The following is a 27,005-nucleotide window of genomic DNA, read 5'->3' as shown; positions in this document are numbered from 1 at the left end:
ACGTTTCTCCAATATATATTCTATTTTAACTGTTACAGGGTAGAGAGTACACTAAATTGGAGCTTTCTTTAATATTTAAGGCTGTTTTTAGTTTGGTGTGCATTTAAATATTGCTTTTATATTTCTGGTTCCAATTTTAATATTAGGTACTTCTCTAAATGTATATAATAGTCTATTTGTTAAACCTGGGATATAACGTCGATTATAAGATTACATCTGGGGATTTAACAACAGATAATTTTAGAGAACTGGAGATAAAAATGATGATAGAAATCTTGACTAGTTACCAGGGAGCCAACTTCGTGTCCAAGCTGAGGTAAAACTTACAAATAATGAGAGAATTAGCGCCACTGAAGCCAATGCACCTAGAGATGCGCCATCAAAATGTACATATTCTTGGTTAAAATAAGGTTATTTTCACAATCGCCTGGATACTTTTCCAAAACCATTTTTTTCTGAATATAAGAATTAACCATGTGTGGAATTATTTTGGCATGACCCAATATTACAATACTTAAAGTCAGAAACAAAAAATATGCTCTTTTCTCAAAAATATTCCAGATCCAAATATCTCACTTCAAGAACTAAAATGCTTTATTGACATTTTGATTCTTAATGGATACGATCCAAAACCAGGAAAGTGATATTACTGTGGTTCTTTATCAGGCATTGAGCATCCTTTTGTTAAAACTGCAATGAGGCGTAATCGATTCGAACAAATTATGCAATTTGTACATTGGGCAGATAATAATAGCATATAACCAAATGATAAAGCATGGAAAATCCGTCATCTCTTGGACTATTGACAAAACAAGTTTATAAAGAACTTTGTGCCAGAAGAAGAACTATGTTATGATTGTAAAGATTTTATAAGGGGAAAGCCAATCAGATTTGGATTTCAAGTCTAGTCACTAAACACAAAAGAGGGTTCTCTAATTAATTTTGATAGATGTATGGATGGGGTCATGGGGATAGATATCAGGAAAGGATCCCAAAATCCAGCGAAAGAGATGAAAAATTATATGTAAAAGCTTCTGCTCCACTGATAAACATGTTGCGTGAGTTACAGATTTAGGAGGAACTAGGAGGAGGAGGAGATTATCATTATTCCTTAAGAGGAATTTATCATATAAATTTTTGGTAGATAACTTGTTTACCAGTGTTAACCTCTCGAATATCGGTTACCTAAGGGTATACCTTTATCCTCGAAAAATGATTTTTAAAAGCAGGTAGATGGGGGTGATTGTAGTGGCGTTATTGAACACAGCAATGGCACAATTTTTTTACGTTGGTCCGACAATAATATTGTTACTACCACGTCTGCCTCTTATGGCATTCAACCAATGACACTTGTACAAAGGTTTTCTTAACAAAAGAAGAAAATTATTTAAGTGCCTCATCCGTGTCTTATAGGAAAATACAATTCATCGATGGGAGGAAAGGGCTTATTAAATCAAAATATAGGAAAGTATTAGATTATTGGTAGTAGATAAAAAAAATGGTGATGGCCAATATTTACATAGTTACTAGACGCATCATTGGAAAACGCTTGGCATATTAATAAGAAGACCGGCAATTCCACCGATAGACACCTCACGCGATTCTAGCGACAAGATTTGACAGACAAGATCACATCTTGATATACATTCCGAACAAGAAAAGACGACGGTGTGCATTTAAAAATTGTACCTCTATTGTTAGAATCATGTGTAGAAAGTGTGATTTAGGGTTGTGTATTGATTGCAATGAGCAGTTTCATACAAGATAATTCTCTATAAATATATAAAACATCTTTTATGCATAAATATATAATGTAATATAGCTTTTTTTAGCATTTTTTCTTATTTTGTTCCCTGTATGTCCTAGAGTTACATATATGTAACAGGTAATAACTTTTTTTAGCTAATTTTTGTTTTAAAAATAAGCTCAAGCTCAGAACCTTGACTACAGGACTTGTACACGAACAATAATTTTCCATAAAATATATAATTTTATAAAATTATAATAATTCAGGATAATAATGGTCGAGAAAAAAAATTCACTATGAACTAACCAACAAACTTAAACTTTTTAAACAGATTATTTCCCTTTTTATGAATATACTTCATGGACAATACTTATACATTACAACAACTGTACACTATATTGTACTAATAGTATTTCATACTAGTTTATGGACTTAACAAAAAAATTGCACTTACTGATATGTATTGCTGTAGGGCAATACCTAATACCAATAATGTGCCTATTAAACATAACAAGGACATAACCAATTACAGAGAACTTGTGTTAGAGATACAGATAATAGAGAATATGCTGCATGCTGTATGTGGAAAGTCCCTGAGAAATAGCGACAGCCGTGTGGCTTAAATATAAAAAAGCCGTATGGTTTATAAATTTTAATAAAAATTATTTTATTAATTATAGTTAAATGCGTAGGTAGTTTTCGTCTTTAAGTGCAGTCACCAAAAACAAATGTTACAGCAACATTACTTACAAATGAAAATTAAAGTGTTTATCTACTAGATACTACTACGAAGTCATCTATACGTAATTATTATTTTATTATTGTGAAAAGAAAACGTCAAATAATAAATATACACTACCGTACAATCATTTTGTGAGGTTAGCTGCTATAAGTGCCTTATAGTAGCATGCGATTGGTTTTTTATTTACCAGAGTCGGAGTAAGGCCTTCGCCACCGCAGCTTAAAATGACTTCACATAATGTAAACACACCTTCCGATCTAACCAGTCCAGTAAATCAACGTTCGAATATCACAAACAGTTATGCTTCAGCCGCTTCACATTCTTTTCCGAGTAAGAACCAAGCAATTGTATTTAGTTGTATCGATAATGCTAAACTGCAGGATTATCTCATTCCTTTGGGTACAATCATCAACCCAAAAAATATTATTTTTTCATCTAGATTATCTCATAATAGAATCTGCATGTATTTGGCAAACAAAACCGTAGTAGATAACTTCATGACACAACATGGCTCTATAGAAATACTCGGCGAAGTTGTAACAGCACGAAGACTTGTCTCCCAGCAGAAAGACTAGTCTTGTCTGGAGTCTGCCCGTCAATTCCTCATCAAGTATTAGTTGAAGAATTACAGAATATCGATTTAAAGCTTATTTCCCCAATAAAATTTCTGAAAATTAGCTCGACTCTTCCCGAATATAGTCACATATTGAGCTTTCGGAGGCAAGTTTATATAAGCCCTATAACATCACCAATTCCAGATTCTATTCTAATAAATTTCGACCAAACACCTTACCGCATATTTTTGTCACAAGGTACACGCACCTGCTTTATTTGCAAAAATGCAGGACACATATCATCCCAATGCTAAACCAGTTCAGTAACGGAATCAACTCATATTGAGTCAAACAATGAAGTACCAAATAAAACAGCTTCAACAAGTATACTACACAAGGTACCAAACACCCAGCAGTCATCAAGTTATCCATTATCAAATCCCAGCATATCACCTACACCTACAAATCTCCATGACAAAGAAACTACTAATACTCCTACTCATAGCAACACTTTTAATCAACCTCCTTCAGCAGCAATCCGTTTTCACAAACTTCGGAAGCAATATTTTCCAATCTATCAGCTCCTTTTCCATTAGATACAACTGCAGAAAATTCTAATAAAACTGATACATCACCACAATTTTTTGAAACAACCATTTCAACCAATCTTACAAATAAAACTACAAGCTCGACTTCTGTCACTACCAATGAGTTTGCTCTAGTACTCCCAAATGTAATAAAGCCACATCATCTAAGTGAAAACTCTAATAGCAATTGCGAAAACGCAAGTTCTTCCATAAAACGCAGTATTGGTGAGATCGACACGCCTCCTTCAGATTCAGCAATTTCATCAGAAAATCTGTTTGCAACCCAAACTTTCTAAACCAAAAAAACCACGCTCATCTAAAGTCCAATCTACACGGGAAACTCTTGAAAATTTCATTGATAATCATGCCCCACCATTCGTTTTAAATTTCCACCAATTGTCCTTACTTATTGATAATGTCCAAGGCTCCCCCGACACTATTAGCGTCGTAAAAGAATTTACAACTGATATGGCTGGTTTACTCCATCTTTTACAAAGCAGCTATCAATATGCAAATGATAGATCTACAAAAAGCAAGTTTACAAAACTTCAAAAGAAACTACACAACCACTTAGGGAAAGAGATTTCTGACTTAGATAGTAACTCTTCTGTAGATAATCGTTCAGTATCATCTAACTCTCAGGTGTAAGGTTCCCTCACACGTCGGAATAACAGGAAATGAAGAAGCTGACAGGATTGCACGAGAGGCAATTTTAAGTGATTTGTCGGAGCCGATAGACAAGTGTGTTTCCAGTGACTTAAAAGCTTATTTTAAAAAGTGTTGTGTTTGTGGCGAAATGAGTGGTCTCAAACTAATTCCAATTTAAATAAAATCAAAAATAATGTGTCTCAGTGGTTTCCATCGTCGCGCAATAGACGAGAACAAATTGCGGTTTCGCGTTTACGTCTAGGACATACCAGATTAACGCACTCCTACCTTTTCACAAAGAAAAATCCACCTATATGTGATCAGTGTAACGTCCGATTAACAGTCGAACATTTTTTACCAATTTGTAGTAAATATGACCAAGAAAGACAGCGCTACAAGATCCACTCGCTCTACCACAGGCTTTAGGTCAAAACTGTTCCTGTGACAATATAGTGAATTATCTTAGATCCATAAACATTTTGTATAATCTGTAGGTGTTTAACTTTTTGCGACATCTTTTTCTATTAAAAAAAAATTACTTACAAATATATCCCAGTTTTGGAATAAACCATATAAAATCCATGCAGTTTCTAAACGGGCGTAACATGTAGCCAAATTTATATAGGACAAAGAGATTCCAACTAATAATAGCTTTAAAATTCATAAATTCTGGTCTTTCCCATTGACCTCTTACCTTAGAAGCCACCGCAATACTTTCTATTTCTACATCCATTTTAAATATTTTCTCTATCTAAAATACAAAAAGCAGTTTAAAATAAATACGCATTCCTATGCATATTTAAATACTTCAAAAATGTTCAGTGGTAAGTTTTTTTGAACAATATTTGATTTGAAATATACGTCCATTTGCTTTAGTTCTAATTACTTATTAACTAATTACTTAAATCCTAAAGTTTCCAACCCGGTGGGATTCAATTCCCGATTTACGCGCACGCAAAGAAAGAGTTAGCTTAATCAGTGAAACGTAAATGTAAAAAGAATTAAAAGATGATAATTATGTTACTTATATAAAACAGTGGAAAAGAACTACTATAATGGATATAGGGTTAATCGGGGTGATATGGTAAACAAAAAATTAAAGCCGCTTCGAAGACTTAATTTGTTTGTTTGAACAAAATGAAAATACAATTTTTTCACAAAACATATTAGCAAGAACTTAACAGAGTCATAGTTTCTTTAAGACATTAAAAATCTTTAAAAAAAAACATATTTATTTTTATTAAAATCACCATTTCATTCATGCATAATTGAAATGGCGAAGGCACTTGTGGTGAAATTGTGGACTTACTTCTCCTGATTTTTACCACATATATCACACATAGATTCATATTTTGAACAGTCTTCGTACAGCCAAAGTTGGCAGCTAATACATTTCATCCAATCCACGTCCTGTTTAGTGTTAACTCTAGAGTTCACCATACACATACATACACATTCATACACATCAACAATCTTTATCGTCCACGTCGTCATCATCATCTTGAAAGTGGATATCGAATTAGTATATGTAGTAAAGTCGAATTCGGTGCCAGCGGTATACGTTTTTCGTTTCTTATGTTACTTGGTTTTGATATTTCCTTTTTTCTTCTTGTTGCGCTGTCTCCTTTCGAAGGTTGGCGATCCAAAAGGCAATTGTAGCTTTAGAAACTGCTGCACGAAAGATTTCTGTGGATGAGCGGTCAAACCATCTTCTCAGGTCTTTCAGCCACGTGTTCTGGCGTCTTCCAACTGATCTTTTGCCCTGTACTTTACCCTCCAATATGATTTAAAGTAATTCATATCTTTCACCTCTTAACACATGATCCACTTATTGTAATTTTCTGTCTTTGATTATGCTTATTTTTTGTTTCTATGGAATTCTCAGCATCCGTTTGTACATATACATTTCAAAGTCATTTGTTATTTTTTCTGTCACAGAGTCCATTGTTCAGCTTTCACAGCCATACAGCAAAACAGAGAAAACATAACATCTGATCATTCGAATTCTGTCTGGTTCGTCAGTTCCAGTTGTTCTCAGAATTTCGATCATCTTTGGATGGTTAAAGCAGTCAAATGCTTTTCGATAATTAATTAAACATGCATACACATCTACATTCATGTCTCTGCATCGTTATGTTAACATATTTAAGGTAAAAAGTGCTTCCCGTGTTCCCAGTCTAATACAAAAACCGAATTGAGTGTCACTGATCGGAAATTTACACTTCTTGCAAATTCGTCTATAAATTAATGATTCTGAAAAAGTTTTAAGGACATAAGACATCATGCTTAATATTAGATAGTCATCGCAGTGTGAGGCATTGGATTTTTTTGGTTAATTTACAAATGTTGATTTTAGACAGTCTGATGGTATTTCACCTGTGTCATATATCTTATTGAATAGTACTATTATTCGTGGAGGCTTTTATTTTCATTGTCTGCAATTAATTTAAGTATTTCGATATTGATATTGTCTGGACCGGTAGCTTTTCCGTTCTTCTGAGATTTTACTGCATAAATAACTTCTTCTTTTGTTATTTTTTTTTTCTCAAAAAATCTTTTCGATTTTTTTCATTTATTCGATTATCCATGGATGGTGGAGAAGAAGGTCTATCATCGTCAAAAAGTGTCTGAATGTATTCTTTTCATCTCTCCAGTTTGTCTTCTCTGCCTATAATTATCTCGTTATTATTATTTCTTAATATTGTTTCTTGTATCTTTCTGTGTCTACCTGTCATTTCTTTCACTTTTTTCCTTTGGTAGTCTCTTTGGTTATTGTTTTTTTCTTTGATCTTCCTTTTAGCATTTGGTCCACTCTTCACTGAATTAATTGTTTTGTTTTGTCGTTTTCTTTTTCGTAGGTTGACGATGTTTTCTGAAGAATTTAATCTTAGCCAGAGCTCTAGAATTCTTGCTTGCAAATGTTACTTTATCTAAGATGGTATTGGCAAAATATGATTTAGGAGTTTCCCAGGAGTTGTTTGAGATATTTCTGTTGCCACTGTTAAAATCAAATCTGGTACTTCTGATGAAAAATACATGATTTTTATTCATGGATTTTTCGCAGATTTAAGTTTCAGATCTTTATCTACTTTTGCTGTTGGGTTTTCTCAGGAATTTATCAAACCTTCCTGCCAGTGCAAACAACCTGGTTGAGGTGAGGTAGGTCTATTTTTACGTCGCTCGTTGTTTTTCTGTTGTTGATCTGAATCTGATGTTAAGAAGACATATTTAGAAATATTAACAGGATTAAAAGAAATGTTTCCTGCACCTTTGATTCACGATATTCGATTGTCTGTCGTAGCTGCTTTTATCCATGCCTTTGGTAATTGTTAAAATACTAGTCGCAAAATGTCTCTATTTGAATTCATTTTAATGTAGAAATTATAAACATTGTAATAATAGAATTTTAAAGCTTTAAACGGACTTGTCTTTACGCCAAACAAATACATTTCTGTTAAGTGGTGTGAAGTGAATTCTCAATATTTGCTAAAAATAAAACAGAAAGTGTGAAAGAACAATGGGAAAACATTAAAAACACTATACATAAAGCTTCACAAAATGTTCTAAGAGAGGTTAAAAATAAATAAATAATTAAAAACTGCGAGAAAGCAACACTACTACTTGCAACATCATGACTGTTTGAACGTTAATAATAAACTCATAGAAAGAACAAATCTTACTACTTAAAAATACCAAAAAGCCGAAAAAGATGAACTATGCAAAAACTGTTAAACATATATACTAGACTTTTTCTATAACTTTTATAGTTTAGATACTACGAATGAAATTAGAGTCCTATATTTGTTGGTCTTCTTCTTCACGAGTCACATCATAGTTATCCGACCTTATCATTACGAAGACTTCTCGATCTTCTGCTACATGAAATAATTGTCTTGCATTTGATATCTCAGTCCATTCACGAATTTTGACGTGACAACGTCTTAAATTAGGTTGTGGCTCGGAGTCACTCATGAAAAAGTGTAACGCCCGCTCACGTCTGTTACGATGAGTCACCGAACGAGAGAGAGGCCCGCCGGACCGGCGAATGCCTTGCGTCTCTCTCCCACTCAAACATGATCGGTCCGCTGCGAGCGTAGCACTAGAGAATTAGGCGCGTTGAATCAGTGCGTGCTTGTGTCTCTGTCTTTCTCGAGCGTTCTTGGCGTTGGAAAACCAAGAAAGCGTCATAATACAAGTTCACACGTGTGGTTAAAGTATCGTCAGCTGTGTCTGTAGTGAAAATGTGGAGTGCTTAGATTCGTCATTTACAACAACTACAACAATAAAGGTAAATAATTGTACACTAATATTTCATTATCGTAAACTATGATTGATTGATTAATTGTTAGATTGACACAAAAGTTGAGAAACTGAGTTTATAGGTTATGTCATACTATTGACAAATGTTGATAGTGTTAAGTAAATTATGAATGTCATTCAATTCCTTGTTTCTATTGTGCAATTTAATAATATTCATATCAATAAATATTCTACCGAGAAAAAGACGTTGTCACGTAAAATCTTCGCCCGTAAAACCGACTTTACAGGCAACCGATTTTTTTTAGTCCAATAAATATATATTGTGTGTCCAATAAACAACCGACTCTTTTATTTTGTGGATTTCTTCAAGTTTACCGTATGAATTTTCCAAATTTTAAATTGAGTTTTGAGTTTTCCTATTTTTGTACCTATCCCGACAAAATAAACAAAAAAAGCGCAAGAAATATTAAAAATATCGTTAAATAATTTTACTTACCTTTTTAAACATATTGAGATTGATTCCGTTTAAACGAAATTAAAGTCAAATACTTGTTTGTTACAATTTTCTGCTAAATGATCAATTAATTTACGGTTGAGATACTTATATTTATATATTTTTGGTAATTAATGCTACTGATGTAATAATAGGCTTATTTCAATCTGAAGTAAATATCCAATTGATAGCCTATAATTAAAAAAGCTTTGGATTTTCGGTGATATTTTCCATTGGGCGTGGTTTTGAAACGGTATTGTTTTAGAACAAAAATAATTAATGAAAATAAATAGGTAATGTATAGAAAATAATATACAAATATACAATAATATTAAATTATATACTAAAATAATTATGATTTTAATCATAATTGAATTATGAAATATGAATTATGTTTCATGATTTTATTCTTATTATGAAATATCCCGTTTAATCTATTGTTGAAAGAATTGGATACTCATTTAATTGTTTTGAAAGACAGAAACATTTATTTACTTTACAATTCTTATAACACTTCCAAGATTTTTATTATAATTTATTATCACTACAGATGTTTCAACTAGAGTTTACAGATCATCACAAATTCTTGGGTTTAATCTTTGATTCAAAGCTAACATGGCAAGATCACATTTCACAACTTATCCTTTCTTACAATAAAATATTAAATGTGCAATATGCAAAACCAGCGAAAAAGCGACAGAAAAATTACACAGATGTTAATCAAATATATACTCCAGGGAAATAAGCAAAAAATAGACCATGTTCGTGACACTCAATAATCCAGGTCGCTGACAACTTTTTTAGTTATTGTAGACCTTATAGGAAGAAAATCTACTTGTTTCCTGCCTTGAATTTGAAGCCGTTTTTTAATTATTAACAATTTAATGCAAAAAACGCTATTTTTTCTATGATTATTAATGATACTAGGTATTAAAAAAATAGATTTTTGGAAGAAAATTATTTTTTCACGAATTGTTTAAACAAACTAGACCATTTATTAATTAATTAATATATAAACAAATTACATATTTGTAATGTACGTAGAAATTACATACAAATTAAAAAAAGAGTGATCAAAATCCATTGAGTAGATCCGGAGATATAGAAAATTTTATTAGTTTAAAATTGTTTGTTCGGTATTTAAACGCCATGGATTTGTGGGTTCTTCCTAGTCACTATTTGAACTACATTTTTGAAAATTCGTAGAGGGTCCTGTAAAGGTACAATGTTTGTGCAAATTTTTTAACAAAAAATACAAATCCCATTCTTTAACAAAGGTTCCTTAATTATTATAATCAAATTAGCTGTGAATTAACAAAAAAACATGGCTAACTTTGGCCCAAATTAACCTAGGCCAAATTGTTTTATTTGAAAATTCGGGTGAAAATACTAGCTTTTCGAATGTAAAAAAGATTTTTCTAGGGACAATGTTTTTAAAGTTAATCTAAATGTTTATAAACTACATAATTTCAAAAATTTGACATCAGGATTTTTGACTATAATAAATTATTCTTTTATTTTTTTTAATGCATATTGATAGTATAAGTCTTTTGCTTTAATTTGTCACCCACAGAATTACCCTATCTTTATTATTTTCTATCTCTGTTGTTATTGTAAAAAAAAAGGTCTCTGAGATAAACAAATACAATAACTTTTAAATATAATTAATATATCGGTCCCAAATTTTGAGGGTTTGTTAAGTACACCAATACCCAACTTTGGGTGGAACTCTAAAGTTTAAAGTTTAAGTTTACTAAAAGTTTTTAACAAATATCAATTGTCACTTATTTTGCAGTTTGCGAAGCAACAAATTGACTTTTCAACTTTCAAAAATCGGCATTTTGAAGCTGTTAATATTCTAAAAAATAAAATTTTGTCATTTTATGTCAATTATTTAGCTTTCTAATGGAGTGCAAAAAATAGAAAAAATCGCGTTTTTTGCATTAAATTGTTAATCATTAAAAAACGGCTCCGAACTTTAGGCAGGAAACAGATAGGTTTTCTTCTTATAGGTCTACAAAAACTAAAAAAGTTGTCAGCTACCTGGATTATTGAGTGTCACGAGAAAATCCTTATTACCCTGGACTAATATGACTGGACAAGCAGTGACGAAACAAACCTCATAAATTATGTAAACTTTACTAACAAAAACGTTTAAAATAAATATTCCAATAACTACAAATAATCAAATTCCATATTCAAATACTGCAAAATATTTGGGTATTGTCCAATAAATATAAATAATCAAATTCCATATTCAAATACTGCAAAATATTTGGGTATTACTCTTTAATAAGCCCTAATAATGTTATTCAACATTATTTATGAGAGAGTGTAAATTTCTTACCTACCTGTCGGCGAGAATCCAGAAGCTATCGACAAAGACAGCCTGTACTGACCGAGAGAGAGTAATATTTAGCAGAACTTTGAGATTTTTTAAAAAGTTTATATCAAATAGCTGCTTTGTGTTACACTTTATGTTAAAAATAAAAACAGATTCGGAAAGTGGGTCAAATTCTGTAGTGCCCTATTTCAAAAAAAAAAAATTTTACGTTTATTTTAACCAAAAATATTTAAAAAAAAATATTGTTTAAACAATTAATTAATTTACAACCAAATAGAGCACTAGAACTTTTTAAGACCTTTCATATAAAAAAAGAATCATCTCAATATCTGCCATAGTTTTTGCGTTATTTGATATAAACTTTTACATTGGAATTTAGCTACGCCCAGAATCGCGAGGAAGGGCCTTAAGATCTCTTTGTAACAAAAACCGGGGCTCAAACCAATCCACTCTACTTCTTCTTTATAAATCTTTAATACGTTCTAAGATAGATTATGAAGCAATTGCCTATTCCAATGCGCTTCTTAAATCATTAGATATTATTCATAATAAAAGTCTTAGATTAATCACAGGAGCTTTTCCAACTTTTCCGGTACCCAGCATTTATGCTCTTTTAGAAGAACCACCGCTACAACCCCACCGCATGTTCCTCGTCCTATCACATGCAATCTTAGTCGCTTGTAATATTTTAAAACCTTTATACGTATTAAAATACATTTACAAATTGTCCATTATTCTTGTGAGGGTGAACAGGCGAACGCAGGTAGGAATAAGGTCTTGACCTTGCACGTTGGACAGGTCGCCACTCCTCTACCACTCATCCTCAAAGTAGGAACCTACTAGAAGCTCACGTTCAGCTTGTGAGTAGACCTTTTAATCTTGCATTACTAAGAACGCAGGCTGTTGACCAGAATATCCAGCCTTTTTCGTGCGTTTCTACGATCTCAGCACCTCAATCGATGGCTCACCACCTCTCATTCTTTTCCGATAAGTTGCCTTTTACGTCAGATAGGAACCAGAACTCTACCACTATTTTATCGCCACTACTAGATAGCAACAGAGCTGGATCCGGTGGATTATTATAGCTCAAAATGCTTTTTATAAAAGTTATTGGGCGAAAAATATGGCGTCTAGTAGAACATTGCCATTAAAATATTTAAAATTTTGGAAACATTTCTTTCCAATTTTATTTGAAAATTGCTGTAAACATCATAAGACTTACAGTACCATTTATCACCATTTCATTTGTAGCTGCTTTTGTTAGTTCTTTGTAGTACTTTATTCGAAGAAATATTTAAGTATTGTAACATGTAGTGGTTGAGTAGTACATAACGGTACTACTCGCAGCGCAAAGGTCCTGGTCTGAAATGGTTTAGAGATTCATTATTGTCATAATCGATAGGAATTATTACTACTTATTCCTCGTAATCAGGTTTCCAGTCTGAATCGTCTGGTGGATCGTCTGCGGTAAAATATTGTTCTGTATATTAATAGTCTTTACTTCTTACAAAGATCTTATAATTTTTCTGTCAAAATTCGACAAAGGACTTGTACACATGGTTTTAAACGACGAATAATATACTTGAATTTGCTTCCATGGAAAGAGGTCTAAAATCTATGAATTGCCATAATTTATATATCGAGAGATATGTTTATTTATCTTATAGAGATTTATACATATTTATACATCGGGAGATAAGAAAGATCTTTTAAAAATAAGGAATAAGAATCAAAGGATTTGATATGTGTCCAGAACTAAGATTATAAATTCAGTAAATATTTTGACACCCGATAAAAGCTTCCAAAACAGAAATATGCCTTGTTCAAATTATTAATTGCATGTATATTTTTAATTTCTGAAATTATATAATGAAGTTGTAACTGTGTTATTTTCTGTGTACACCTTTTCTTTTGAGTTTAAAAATAATATTGTTAAATCTTTTAATTGTAAGTTATGTTATTTACCTTAGATCTAAATAAACCTGTTATTATCATTGTTATAATTAATTAACAGAAATGTACGAATACAATTATGATACAGCTAATTAAACTGAACATTTAGGAGGAAACTTGTATTTAACAAAATTTCAACTTTAATTTTGTACAAGACAATAAATTTTAAATGTACAAAAAAGTAAGTTAAATATTATATGGGGCTTCACAAAATATAAGTTACTGTTTTAAAGTTGTGACGATTACTTGGAGAAATATGTTAAGCCAATAGCAACATATCGTAGATAAATAAATTTGGCCTTGTTACTTGGTCTTAAACCCTAAAAAAATATTAAAATCAAAACCTTATAAAATTTAAACAACCAACGAGACGTACAAAGATACAACTATATAAAAGTGACATTCGACCCATAGTGATGTATGATGTCAAACGTCGACGATAACAAAGTCCAGCGAAGAGTGACTACGCGTTTGGGAAAGAAAAATGTTAAGGAAGATCTTTGGGCATATGCTTGACAAAGCAGCAGGAAAATATACAATAGGAACTACCAAAGATCTCAAAGAATTATATCCGGACGCTAATATAATAAAAGAAATAAAGTCCAGAAGACACCAGTCGGTAGGACACCTGAGAAGGCATTTTGACGAAGAATAGCAACGCTGGTATGGGAAGAAGTCCCAACCGAAAGAAGAACACATGAACGACCTCGTCAGCAATAGCGAGATAACATAGCTAAAAATCTTAAACCTGTGGTAGTAATACTTTACCCCCATTTTGACAGCTTCTATTCTTTGACTTCTTCTTCGGGAGATTTATTATTTATTTCAAAGCACGTGGTGTTCGTGTGTATTAAGGTATAAAAAAATTGCTTATTACAAGCTTAAATTTTTATTTTAAGAAGATCTTTTCGGAATTTCATATATTTAAATTTTAACTTGTGTTTTTTAATATTGGTATTTTTACTCTCTCTTTTAGTTAACTGATGATGGAATGATTAATTCCATAAAGATCTTCTTAAAATAAAAATTTAAGCTTGTAATAAGCAATTTTTTTATACCTTAATACACACGAACACCACGTGCTTTGTATTCAACAGGTATACTAGCCACTCCTGGATATCTCCACTTCATGGTTTGTTCCAGTTTCACTTTTAATATTATTTATTTCTTTTAAAGAGGTTTTTGCTTCTTCTGGTGTTATATCCGGCATTACTTTAGGGCCCACATTTAGTAATTTACTCCTTTTGCTTTATTCTTATTCTTCTTCGTCTTCTTCTTCTCCTTCCCCTTTATAAGCAATTCTGCTTGTTTATTGGCAGAATAAGAGCTCTATGGAAGGTTGTCAATCCATCTTTAGCAAGACGACCGATACTTCTTCTGCCGATTGGTGACTTATCTCTTGCTATTTTGACGACACAGGTCTCATCCATTCTGTGTGGTTATTCTATTTTGTCCATTTTGTCCATTTTGTGTCCATTTATTTATACACTGTATGTTACATTTTCTTCTAATGTCTTCACTTCTCTTTCGATCTCTCAACGTATTTTCTGTAATTCTTCTTAGTACTCTCAGCTCTGCCGTTTCCAGTAGCCTTTGCGTTGTGCGTGCCGGGTCTTGTTTCTGAGGCATATGTCATTATTTGTTTTATACTGGCTTTATAAATTCTTGACTTCATCTCAGTGTTAATGTGTCTGTTTCGCCATATAGTGTTATTAAGGCATTCTTCCAGTCTATTTGCTTTTTGTACTTGATCTCTCATTTCTTTGTCCAGGTCTACATAGTTAGATAGTGAAATTTCCAGGTATTTTATTTCCATTCTTGGTCAATACTGATGCCATTAATTTCTATTTTACATCTGGTTAGTTCTTTGCTGACTACTATTATTTTAGTTTTCTGAGATAAATTGTCATGTAAAATTCTTTTGCTCTTATGTTAAATCTGTGGACTAGTCTTTGCAGACTATCTTCATCTTGGACTATCAATGTTGCGTCGTCTGTCTGCTTTGTTTTAACGCTTTTGATGATTTCATCAATGATTAAATTAAAAAACATGGAGCTCAATAAGTTCCCTTGTCTTATTCCGCTGCCTATTTCTATATGTTCTGTAAGTTGTCCATCTAATCTGATTTCCAGTTTGTTGTTTTGGTAGATGTTTTCGATAGTTTGTATAATATTTTCTCTATTGCACAGAAGATGGAATATATCTTTAAGTCTTACTCTGTCAAACGCTTTCTTTAGGTCAATCAGACACAAAAAAGCAGATCTATTATACTCTAGTGATTTCTTAGTAATTTGCTTTATAACGAATATTGCATCTGCACGATCTTCCACTACGAAAAACCTGTTGTTCATCTGCTAAACTTATCCTCTAATTTATTAATACTTGTAAAATTTTAGTTGTAAGTTTTAGGATAGTATTTAACAAGTTTATACCTCTGTAGTTTTCTCGCTATATTTATTTCCTTTTTTGAATAGTAGAATTAGTTCGCTCGTTCTCCATTCTTCCGGTATTTTAGTTAATTGTTCTGTCATTGCTGCTCCACAATATTTCAGTAATTTATTTAGTATCCCATCTTTACCTGACATTGTTCTGTTCTTAAGCTTTTCGGGTAATTTACGAATTTCCTGTACATTTATATTAAGTTCTTTATATGTGGTAATTACTGGTGTTTCTGGTTCTAGCGTTATTTGTTCTTCCTTTGCATAGAGCATTTTTTTAGATAGTCAATCCACATATACCTTTCTATGTGTTTTGGTTCTGGTAGTTCCTTTACCTCCGTTGTTTGACCTCTAATGAAGCGCCATATTTCCTTTTGTAGATCGTAAAAATCATTTCCATTTATTCTAAAAAGCGTTACCAGTGACTGTTTTTTATGTGTTTCCTTTTGGTTTGCAGTGAGTTATTGCCTGGTTGTTGTGGACGGCTTCTGTATAATATTTCATAAAATTGTTTTCTTATTTTTAGTAATCTTTTTTGTAAGTTCTCTTGTTTCCATGTTTTTTACCTCTGTCACATAACTTTTATAGTTTTATTTTTCTCAAAGGGTTGTTCTACGTTCTCTTTTTTGGAGGTAAATGTACAAAACGCCTTGTAATAAAACACTTTCTATTGGCTGAGGTTTTAAACTAACGATATTTGTCCTTAGGAAATGTTAATGTCCAAACAGAAATTTACATTTTTTATATTACCTTATGTAACATACGTCAAATAAATTCATCTGGAACAAAAAAAGATGTGGATGCCATGGACTAACTCGGAATTTCCTATAATTGATACTCCAGTAAAACCAGGTAGAAATCTTTGTCTAGATTTCTTTTCTTTCTAATCCAGATATTGTTTTTGACAATTATATTGATATTAAATTTGATAATTTAATTAATGTCTATTTTTTTATCTGGAAAGAAATACTTTTTGTTTTATTATGGAACGAGCTCGTTATCTTCTCGTCTTATAATTTTGTATACCTATTAAACCCTCTTCCTGTCACTATATCCATCTGAATTTACATAGATTCGTTTAAATTTTATTTCAGTAAATCCATACAGTTTAATGGTGATTAAAATAAAAAGTCTAAAAATATTTTATAATAATAATAATCCCATACATGTAGTTTGCTCAATTTATTTGCAAGTAAAACATTAAAGGCGTGTACAAAATAAATTATTAATCTTTTTTAAGTGTTGTTTAACAAGCAAAAATAAAAAAAAAACTAACTTAAGAATCCTGGCAAATATTTCGTCTTCTTTTTATTCAATTATTAATGCTTCTGAGAACGGCAAAATAGGACCACGAAGATTTTAATATCTGAAAACAAAGTGACAATTATTTACAGATATTTTATTTCAATTTTATTTAACAATGTAGTTATTCATGTATTAAATTTAGCTAAGAACTTGTTGAGACCACAAAGAGTCAATTATATTTTAATAAAAACTATCTTTTAATAAAAGCAAAACCGCATGGGCTATTGAAAATAAACTTAATAAAAAAAAATAGATGATAATAAAATTACAGACCCAGATTTAATATCAAACAAAAATGATGACCTTTCTAAATGAACCAGAAGATATAACCAGTAAAATAAGTAAAGTAAATTTTAATTTTCAGTATTCCAACGATATTGTTTAAAATAGTTTGTTCCTAGCTTATATACCTCTCTTTGTCAACCTTTTTACATCTACTCCTGAATGTAGGTCTCTCCCAATTGCTTCCATCTTTCTCTATCTTGCGCCAATCTAATCCACTGTTTGCCTGCCACACTGCTCTTATCTCATCTACCCATCTTTTTTGAGGTCTTCCCATGCTTCTTGTTGTCGTCCTTGGCCTCCATTCTAGAATTCTCCGTGTTCACCTGTTGTCATTATATCGGGCTACGTGACCTGCCCAGCGCCATTTCAGTTTTGTAATTTCTTCCACAATATCCCTACTCTTCGTTCTACGTCTTATCTTGGTGTTTCTAATCTTGTCTCTCAGTGATATTCCAAGCATGATTCGTTCCATTGCTCTCTATTGTTTCTAATTTTTTAGCAGATTTTTTGGTAAGGGCCACTGTCTCCAAGCCGTAGGTACAAACTGGTAGTATGCATGTGTTATACACCTTTTTTTTTAAGTTTACAGGAATGAAGGTATTTTTCAAGATATATGCTAGTTTACCGAAAGCGTCCCATGCCAGTTGTGTTCTTCTTTTAATTTCTGCATCTTGATTTGGTTTGCCTAGTTTGATGACTTGGGCATCACTGCCTAGTTTGATGACTTGATGAAGAAATAAAAAGAAGAAGAAAGTTAGCTTGGGCAGCATTCGATAAACTGAACTATATACTCAGAAATCAACAAATTCAATAACATCTTAGATCTAAAGTTTTTGATGCATGCATTATTCCGATATTAACTTATGCGGCACAAACATGGACAATCACAAAAAAGAATATGAATATACTTAGAGTCACTCAACACGCGATGGAAAGAGCAATGCTAGGTATATCACTTAAGGACAAGAAAACAAACACATGGATAAGACAGAAAACCAAAGTCACCGATGTGGTGCAAAAATCATTAAAGTTGAAATGGGAATACGCTGGACATGTAGCTAGGAGCGATCTAAACAAATGGCACGGATCAATTTTAACCTGGAGACCATACCAACACAAAAGACCCAGAGGCAGACCTCCTATGAGATGGACAGATAATCTGAAAAGGACTGCCGGGAAAAATTGGCTACAAGTAGCGTACAATAAAAAACAATGGAAAGGAAGACTTGAAGAGGCTTATGTTCAGATATGGACGTGAATGGCTAGACGAAGAAGAAGAAGAAGAAGTTTGATGACATGATCTAGATATACATAATGTTCAACATGTTCTATGGTATGATTTCGTATTGTTATATTTGTCTGGTCTCGGCTCAGTATTTTTGTTTTACTGTAGGTTATTTTTAAGCCTACCGCTCCTGAAACTGCATTTAATTGTTGTAACATATCATTTAGTTCTTGGATATTATCAGCTATTATTGTTAGTGTATCTTGAATCTATAAGTGCATTTTCTAGAGATTCAAGCACTGCCCATAATTCGATAGAATCGAATGCTTAATGGAAATCGACGAACGCCATATGAATTGGAACATTATACGGATGCATTTTTTTATCAGTGTTCTTACGGTGTGCAAGTGGTCTATGGTACTAAAATGTTTTCTGAATCCAGCCTGCTCGATAGGTTGATAGAAATCGAGCTTATGTGTTAGGCGCTTGGTTATGATTTTAGTTAGTAATTTTTACAGATGTGATAGCAAGGATATTGGTCGGTAATTCTCGATGTTTGCTTTGTCTCCTTTCTTGAATAGTAGAATGACTTCGGAGTTGTACCATTCTTGAGGAATCTTTCCTTCATCAATTACTTGATTAAATAAAATATTTAATACCGTTTCCATATTTAATACCTGTTCCATTTTTCTGCCACCAATTTTCAACATTTCAACTGTAATTTTTTATTCGTTTTTAGTTCATTTAGGGCCATTTTTATTTCATAGTCGGTTATGTCCGGTATTTCTTCTAAGCCGGTGTTAATTATTGTTCGTTCAGTACGTCGTTGTTGTGGTTGTGTATTTACCGAGTATAATTTAGTGTAGAATTTTTCAATGGCCTTGCTTATTTCCTTTCTGTCTCGGACGGTGACGTTTTTGTCATTTTTTATTTCTATGATTTTTGTTATGCCGCTTGAGTTTTTTGCTTTCAGTACTTTCATATTGCAGTTATCTTGTATTATATGTTTTATTAGATTGTTAGAATAGTTTTTATGATCGTTCCTGATTTCTTTTTTATATACCAGAGGAAGATATCTTATCAGACATACTTAAATATAAAATTAAAATAAGCATCGTGTGGTTTTGATGGGTTTTGATAGGATTTTGAAATATCGGGTATAGATAATTAAGAAAATTGCTTTTTACATTTTGACACTCCTTGCTCACATAATAAATGCTTCTTTCAATACTGGTGTTTTGCCCTGTCTCTCTCCAATGGCGCTACTGCCCAAATCGAGCCTTGGTCTCCTCCAAAAAATGCCTCTGATCTTCTCTAGGTTCTCACGTCTAGCAAATCATGCGCCTCTGCTCCACTTCATCCTTCCACCTTTTCCATGGCCCTCCTTTTGGTCTTGCATCCTGCATATTACCATCTAGGACTCTTTTTGGCAATCTTCCAGTCTCTATTTTCATTACACGACCAGCCCATCGAAGTCTGTGAAGTTTACCGAATTATGAAATCGGTGCCTCTTTAAACAGTTGATATAGTTTATGGTTGTACCTTGATCTTTATACTCCGTTTTCGTTAATATATCCAAATATCTTTCGACATCTTCCAGCTTTCGTTTTGTGTCTTCTGTCATAACCCATGTCTCACATCCATAACATACTATTGGTCTGATAATAGTTTTGAAGACCCTGATTTTCGATCTCCAGTGTGTGTTTTTGGAGCAAATCACATGAGTGTTTTTCCCAGTATGCTAAAAAGTTCTATTATTTTACCGGTATTAACATAAGGTGATCCTGAAATAATGTCAAATTTTCGACCATTGTCTGTTCTATTTGGATTTATTTTATCTCATCTAAGATTTTGAAATATGCAATGCTAAAACAACTTTTATTATTTTTAGATATCAATCAAGTTATCACAAAACATCAACCTGGATTTCGAAATAAATTTTCTACTTTCACAGCCAATAACAGTTTCTATGAGGAAGTCATACAATCTCAATTAATAATAGTGAATATCTGACTTCCATTTTTTGTGACCTTAGTCGCACTTTTGATTGTGTGCAACACGATGTACTCCTCGATAGACTGTACATATATGGTGTTAAGGGCCTCCTTATAGTTGGTTTGGATCATATCTGAAAGAACAACACCAAATAGTTAAAATGAAAAATAGCTTCAAAATTTGAATATCTGGTCAAATTGTTAATAAGAATGGAGTACCATAGGGCTCCATATTAGGCCCTATATTATTTATTTTGTATATTACTGAACATATGCAATGTCTGATTCATTTGTATTAATTTATGCGGATGATTCAACAATGCTATAGCGCGATAAAGGCTTAATTTTTTACAAGATAAATGAACAAATTCACTAAAGATCTTCTCTGATTGTTCCAGTAATCAGACGCTTCTGTTCAATGTTCACAAAACTAAATTTGTATTGTTTGTGTCCCATGCAAGTTCTACTAAATCTTATCTAAGTATTGCCATGGTGAAAGTATTATAAATTGTCAGCACCATCTTGGTCTTTTTATTTTGCTAAAGTACAGTCGACAATGAATTGTAATATATCTATCTGCGGTGGCTCTTCAAGTATGAAGAACGATTTCAAGAAACAAAATCGTATTGTGAGATGTATTGCAGGTGTTCCGTATAAGGCATACTTAAGGATGTAAATATATTAACAGTGTATGAAATATGATATGCAGTTGCATATTATGATATACAACTGCATATATGATGATATGCAGTTGATGTTAAATAAAATAAACACCGTAGGAAAAATATATGGCTTAAAGATCAATGCTGGAAAACCTAAATGCATGGCAATAAGAAAAAACGCACTTTTAAGAATACAACTGCAAGTAGATAATGCTCCAATCGATCAAGTGAAAACATTTAAATACTTGGGAATGATGATAAATAACCAATGGGATCCTCAACAAGAAATAAAATGCTATACCGAACAAGCAAGACAAGCTTTTATCAAATTTAAACCGCTACTATGTTACCGCAATCTTTCCTTCAATCTCCGCTACAGGGTGGTTAAATGCTATGTATGGTCATGGACGTTAAGAGTACCTACCATTAATAAGTTGGAGGCCTTTGAAATGTGGACGTTGCGAAGAATGTTCCGCATACCATGGACAGATAGGGTGAGAAACGAGGAAATCTTAAGAAAGACAAATACTGAGAGAGAACTATTCAATTTGATCAAGGTATGAAAAATTGGATACCTCGGCCATTTTCTGAGAGGAAAAAACACGCAATTTCTCCACTAATCATCCAGGGAAAGATTAAAGGCAAGAGAGGAGTAGGTCACAAACAAATGTCGTAGCTACGGAACATAAAGAACTGGACAGGCATAAATACCACTGGCGATCTTTTGCATGCCGCAAAAGACAGACGTCTGGCCTTAAGCTAATTCGCCAACGCACTAGAGGTGTACCGCACTATAAGAAAAACAAGAAATATACATTTTGAAGTTTTTGATACTAATTCATAAGAATCAAAGAAATTTTTTATGTAACAGTGATATTCACTCACACAACAAGAAATAAGAAAAAGTTTGTAGTAGCCTTCGGATATTTCGAAATAAGTAGGAAGCCATCTTCTGTATGCATTACTACTGTATAATAAACTTAAAATATTTGAATTATTTTATTATGTATTGTATTTACGCTTTGTATGTATTTTTAACACAACTCAGATGGTACGGACACGTAAGGAGAATGCCGGAGAATAGAATATCAAGACAAATTCTTGAATGGCAACCAAGAGGAAGGCGGAGACCAGAAAGGCCTAGAAGAAGTGGGAGAGAAGGAGTTGATAAAGAAATCAGAGAAAGAGAACTGGAGGACGATCTATGGAACGATAGAATGAGATGGAGATTGGAAATCGGAAGACGTCGAAGAACGTTGTAAACCGACATTATATATATATATATATATATATATATATATATATATATATATTTATATATATATATATATATATATATATATATATATATATATATGTATTTTTATATTTAAAATATCTTTAATGTATTGTTCCTATATCTTTGTGTAACTTATAGTCAAATAAACTATCTATTTATCTGCTTAAAGTATATTTTGATTATTTATCTTAAGCATATTGTATTTAGTAATCTACTACATTTTTGTCCGTTAGCGGGAATATTTTGAGCTATAATAATAAATAATGTAACCTTTTTCAATTCTTTTAAGTATAGTACCTGTATAATAATTTTCTTTTTGTGACGTTTAAAATATAAGGCTTTTCTTAAAAAACTTCCATTTTATGAGACAGCCGATGTCATATAAAACATGATATTATGAAACGTGACTTGAGAGTATGTTGTTAGAAATTAAATATTTTTCAAGGATGGTATTCAAATTATATTGTCCTGTAAGTATTTTATTTTATTCCGTCCATTTTATTTTAAAGTATCAAGAGAGCTTACTATTTTTTACAGATTTAGATTAAAAGATCAAAACTTCTTAATATTTTATTAGCGTAAATGTTATTTGAAAACAAAAAAACATGTAAACTAAATAATATTTATGTCCTTAGTTATTAAACAAAAAAAAACATAAAGTTTGAGGAAAATAAAAGATTTTTTCGTAGTTATTAAAAAAAAACAATCAAGTTTCAGAAAAATAGATTATTTTTTATAAATGCTATTAAAGGAAGATAAACACATTCCTGGTTGTCCAGGACATTCATTGCAGTAACTTGTTACTTTTGTCACCATATTACTTGCCTTTTTGCTTGAATGCGTTTCTCTTAATTTATGATAGCATCCTTGGCATTGTCTTCTCATTTTCTTTCCAGGTCCTGACAGTTTAACAAAAGTATGGGGAACTCTTCTGGGTGTAGTGGTGTTTTCGTGTGCAGCTGTAGTAACAAGTAACTCCTGCGCCAATCTTCTTCTAAATTCCATTATAGATAATGTTGTGGAACAACTAATCTTGATATAAACAATCCAGGCATTTACAATAGATGTGTCGAGCAAAAATTCAAAGGCTAGTTTACGGTAAAATTTTAAACTTTTTCTTAAAACGGAATGATATGAACTCATCTGATCACTAAAGTCTACTTCTTTTTTTGCTTGATTGTAATCAATAATTACCTTTGATTTCAATACAAACTCACGTTGCCAGTTTCGCTTTCCTGTTGGTTTTAAAGTAGTTAAATGGGTTGGATCAGTGCTTAACATCAGAACTGGCTGTTTGTCCATCCATTTTATAATACGTAAGGAGTTGTTCTGTGTACCCCAAATTTCTCCCTTTTTCATTTTTTAGGTACCGTTATGGGAATACCTCTTCTATTGAACCTCAGGGTTTCACAATAAATTATTTGTTTTTTGGATAATGATTTGGCTAAAGGTAAACTCATGAGTAATAATTATCAGCATACAAGTAGCGATTGTAGCCATTTTCGAATTCAACATGTTTAAGAAGATCATACACTATCTGCTCACTCTGAGCAGTATTTGCACTGGTAGTCGTATTTTTACCACGACAAACGATTATGTTGTTAGTATAACCATCCACTGTACATAACTTATATAATTTAATTCCATACTGGTGTGTTTTATTTGGCAGATATTGCTCTATTTGCAGTCTTCCTTGATAAGGTACTATACTTTCATCGACTACCAAAATCCGTCCTGGAGTTAATGCAGCTTGAAAATTTTTATTCAGGACTTTTAAAACTTCCCTTAACTTATAGAGCCGATCATCTTTATTACACTGCTGATTATTACAAAAATTAATGCAACGCATCAGTAAAAGGAACCTGTCTCGTCTCATGGTAGTCGTAATAAACTCATTCCTGAACATGGGATCTTTCGACCAATATAAATTTCTATATCAACTAATCCCATAACTATACATATTGAAAAAAAAACGTTTCAGTTCGGCTATATCGCAGTCAACCCAGTAACGTATACGTGATTTTGATCGATGTATATTTAACAACATTTCTCGAGCAAATCTATTTGTTTCAGTGACAATATTCTGTAAAAGATCGTCGGTTACAAATAACTTGTAAGCGTCTATAGGATTTTTTATTTCGTTAACGTTGAAATTTAATATAGGCATATCTTGATATTGATTCAACTCACCAGTTTCATTGTCACTCTCACCTATATCATGCCACTCGTTTTCATCATCATTTTCAGATTCTGACATTTTTTCGTTATCAATTTTTGTCTCATTAAATAATCTCATCAATAATTATCAATAAATCACTCTCACTTACATCACTGTACGATTCATCTGAAGAAAGAACATAGTTTTTGTCGATTACAGAATCGTCCGAATCAAAAAGATCGTCCCGTTCATTTTCACTGTCACTATTTGGCAACTCTGCAAGCACATGGTCTCTTTAATCAGTTGGACTTTGGCGCGAATTTACAATATTTGGGTTACCTTCGTCATATTTTTTATTTTCAACTGAAGTACTCGGTTCGTTACACTCTACAGTTTTTGTTTTGTTTGTATTAGCTGTTTGAGCTAAAAACAAAATCTTTTTAACGCGAGATGACATTTTTAGACTAGTAAAACTACGTAAAACACGGACGTAAACACACCTGCTATTGAAATACACACGATACTAAATGTCGATTAACTGCGCAAGCATGCAGATATATAAATATGCACCGGTCCCGCAGGACCGGTCTTGCACCCGAGTAACAAATTGTAATCTCTGTGCGTTACCGGCCCCCAAAGCCCGGTACATTTTTTTCTTTTAGAAATGTTTAGAATCTTAAGACAAGTATAATGCTGTAATAATAACGAACACCGGTCCCCTGGGACACAGTCAACCTGTTAAAATAATATCGATTTTTTAATATTAAAAATAATATAATAAGGTTCTGAAATTGTTTCCTTGTGGCATGTGTAAGTTATTGTAATTGTTGTACTGGTAATTACATTTTACCTAAAAATTTGTATAACCGCCAAGATTGTTGACTAAGTTATGTCATGTCACAAAATTGAAGGTTGATTCACTTTAGGCCTTGGTGTTATAAAAATGTTATCCCATATGTTATATACTTTCGATCAATATAGTTAAATTCTCATACTTACCGTTACAAAACATGGTAAGTTTAGAGTAAAAATGCTTCCGGCGAGAATTTTAATGTCCACCTGACTTCGTGTCATAAAATATAATAAATTTTTCTTAAATTCCTCAGATGCATTTTCCCAAGAACATTGATAGGCAGAGTAAGTTAACTGAGTGCTCTAAAAATTTAAATATTTGTTTCAATATTAAAAAGCAAAAGAGAAAACTAGCGATATTATATGAAATCGTTACATGAAATGTTAAACAAAAGACGGTTAACCACTATTGGTATGGTATTTTTTTCTTAGTTAGTGCTATGGTTACTGCACTGGAATGATGTTTAAAACAATATTTTTAAAATAAGTAACTCTATGGCACACTCGTATTTATACAAGATTCATTCCATATTTTTAATAGCTATACTAACCACGCCTTTTTGTGTTTGTCTTAGACTGTGAGTCTGAGCACTCTAGTACTCCACGTAAGACACACTACAGATCATCTGAAAACGTGATATAGATGTAACAATAATGTCATTAACTGTGGATTTGTTGATTTAATATGACACATACACCTTCGAACACTTTTATGCTTTATTATGATTACTTCATCATCATCATCATCATCATCATCATCATCATCATCATCATCATCATCATCATCAATGGCGCTACAACTCTTCGTGAGTCTTTGCCGCGTTTACTATTGCCTTCCATGTTTGTCGGCAGTGTGGTAATAATTCCCATTGTCGCACTCCCATTTTCTCTAGATCTTCTTTGACTACATCTTTCCACCTTTTTCTAGGCCGCCCTACAGACCTTCTTCCCTCTGCATATCACATGCCCTGCCCATCTGAGTCTATTGACCTTTATATATCTGACTAGATTTTCTTTTCCGAATAGAGACTCTAGCTCGTTATTGTATATGCCCCTCCATTCGTTCGTCACGCTATCTCTGCAAGGGACATATATCATTCGAAGAATTTTACGTTCTTACACCAGCAATTTATTTATTTCTCTTTTTGCTAGCGTCCATGTTTCGCTTCCATACGCGACTGCTGGTCGTATTATGGTCTTGTATATCCGGATTTTTGTGTCTCGTAAAAGAAGTTTTGACTTTATTAGATATTGCATTGCAAAGAAAGATCTGTTTCCTGTCATTATTCTCGTTTTAACTTCTTGCTCTAATTTGTTGTCATTTGTGATTGTTGCTCCTAGATATTTAAATTCTTTAACCACTTCGAAGTTGTGATCATTTATAGTAATGTTTTGCCTTATTCGCAAAGCTCAAAAAAATATCCTTAATTTCTAATGTTGAATGTGCTACTGCGTCTACGTCATCCGCAAAGGCGAGTA

At 32.4% G+C, this 27,005-nt stretch overlaps 1 protein-coding gene across 1 annotated transcript in view; it reads right to left on the bottom strand.

Annotated features, from left to right (window-relative positions):
• The window catches only part of LOC140433972 (uncharacterized), a 151,964-nt gene that overhangs the window by 62,439 nt on the left and 62,520 nt on the right, over nucleotides 1–27,005 (bottom strand). Inside the window, exons 14-15 of the mRNA XM_072521942.1 lie at nucleotides 25,674–25,829; nucleotides 23,338–23,548 (exon numbers count right to left, since the gene is read on the bottom strand). Of these exons, the coding sequence (XP_072378043.1) occupies nucleotides 23,338–23,548; nucleotides 25,674–25,829 (367 nt within the window). The remainder of the gene's footprint in view (nucleotides 1–23,337; nucleotides 23,549–25,673; nucleotides 25,830–27,005) is intronic.

Source organism: Diabrotica undecimpunctata, chromosome 2 (genome assembly GCF_040954645.1).
Source record: "Diabrotica undecimpunctata isolate CICGRU chromosome 2, icDiaUnde3, whole genome shotgun sequence".
Taxonomy (NCBI): Eukaryota; Metazoa; Arthropoda; class Insecta; order Coleoptera; family Chrysomelidae; genus Diabrotica; species Diabrotica undecimpunctata.
The sequence above is the reverse complement of the archived record's forward strand: the minus strand, read 5'-3'. Positions and strand labels throughout refer to the sequence as shown.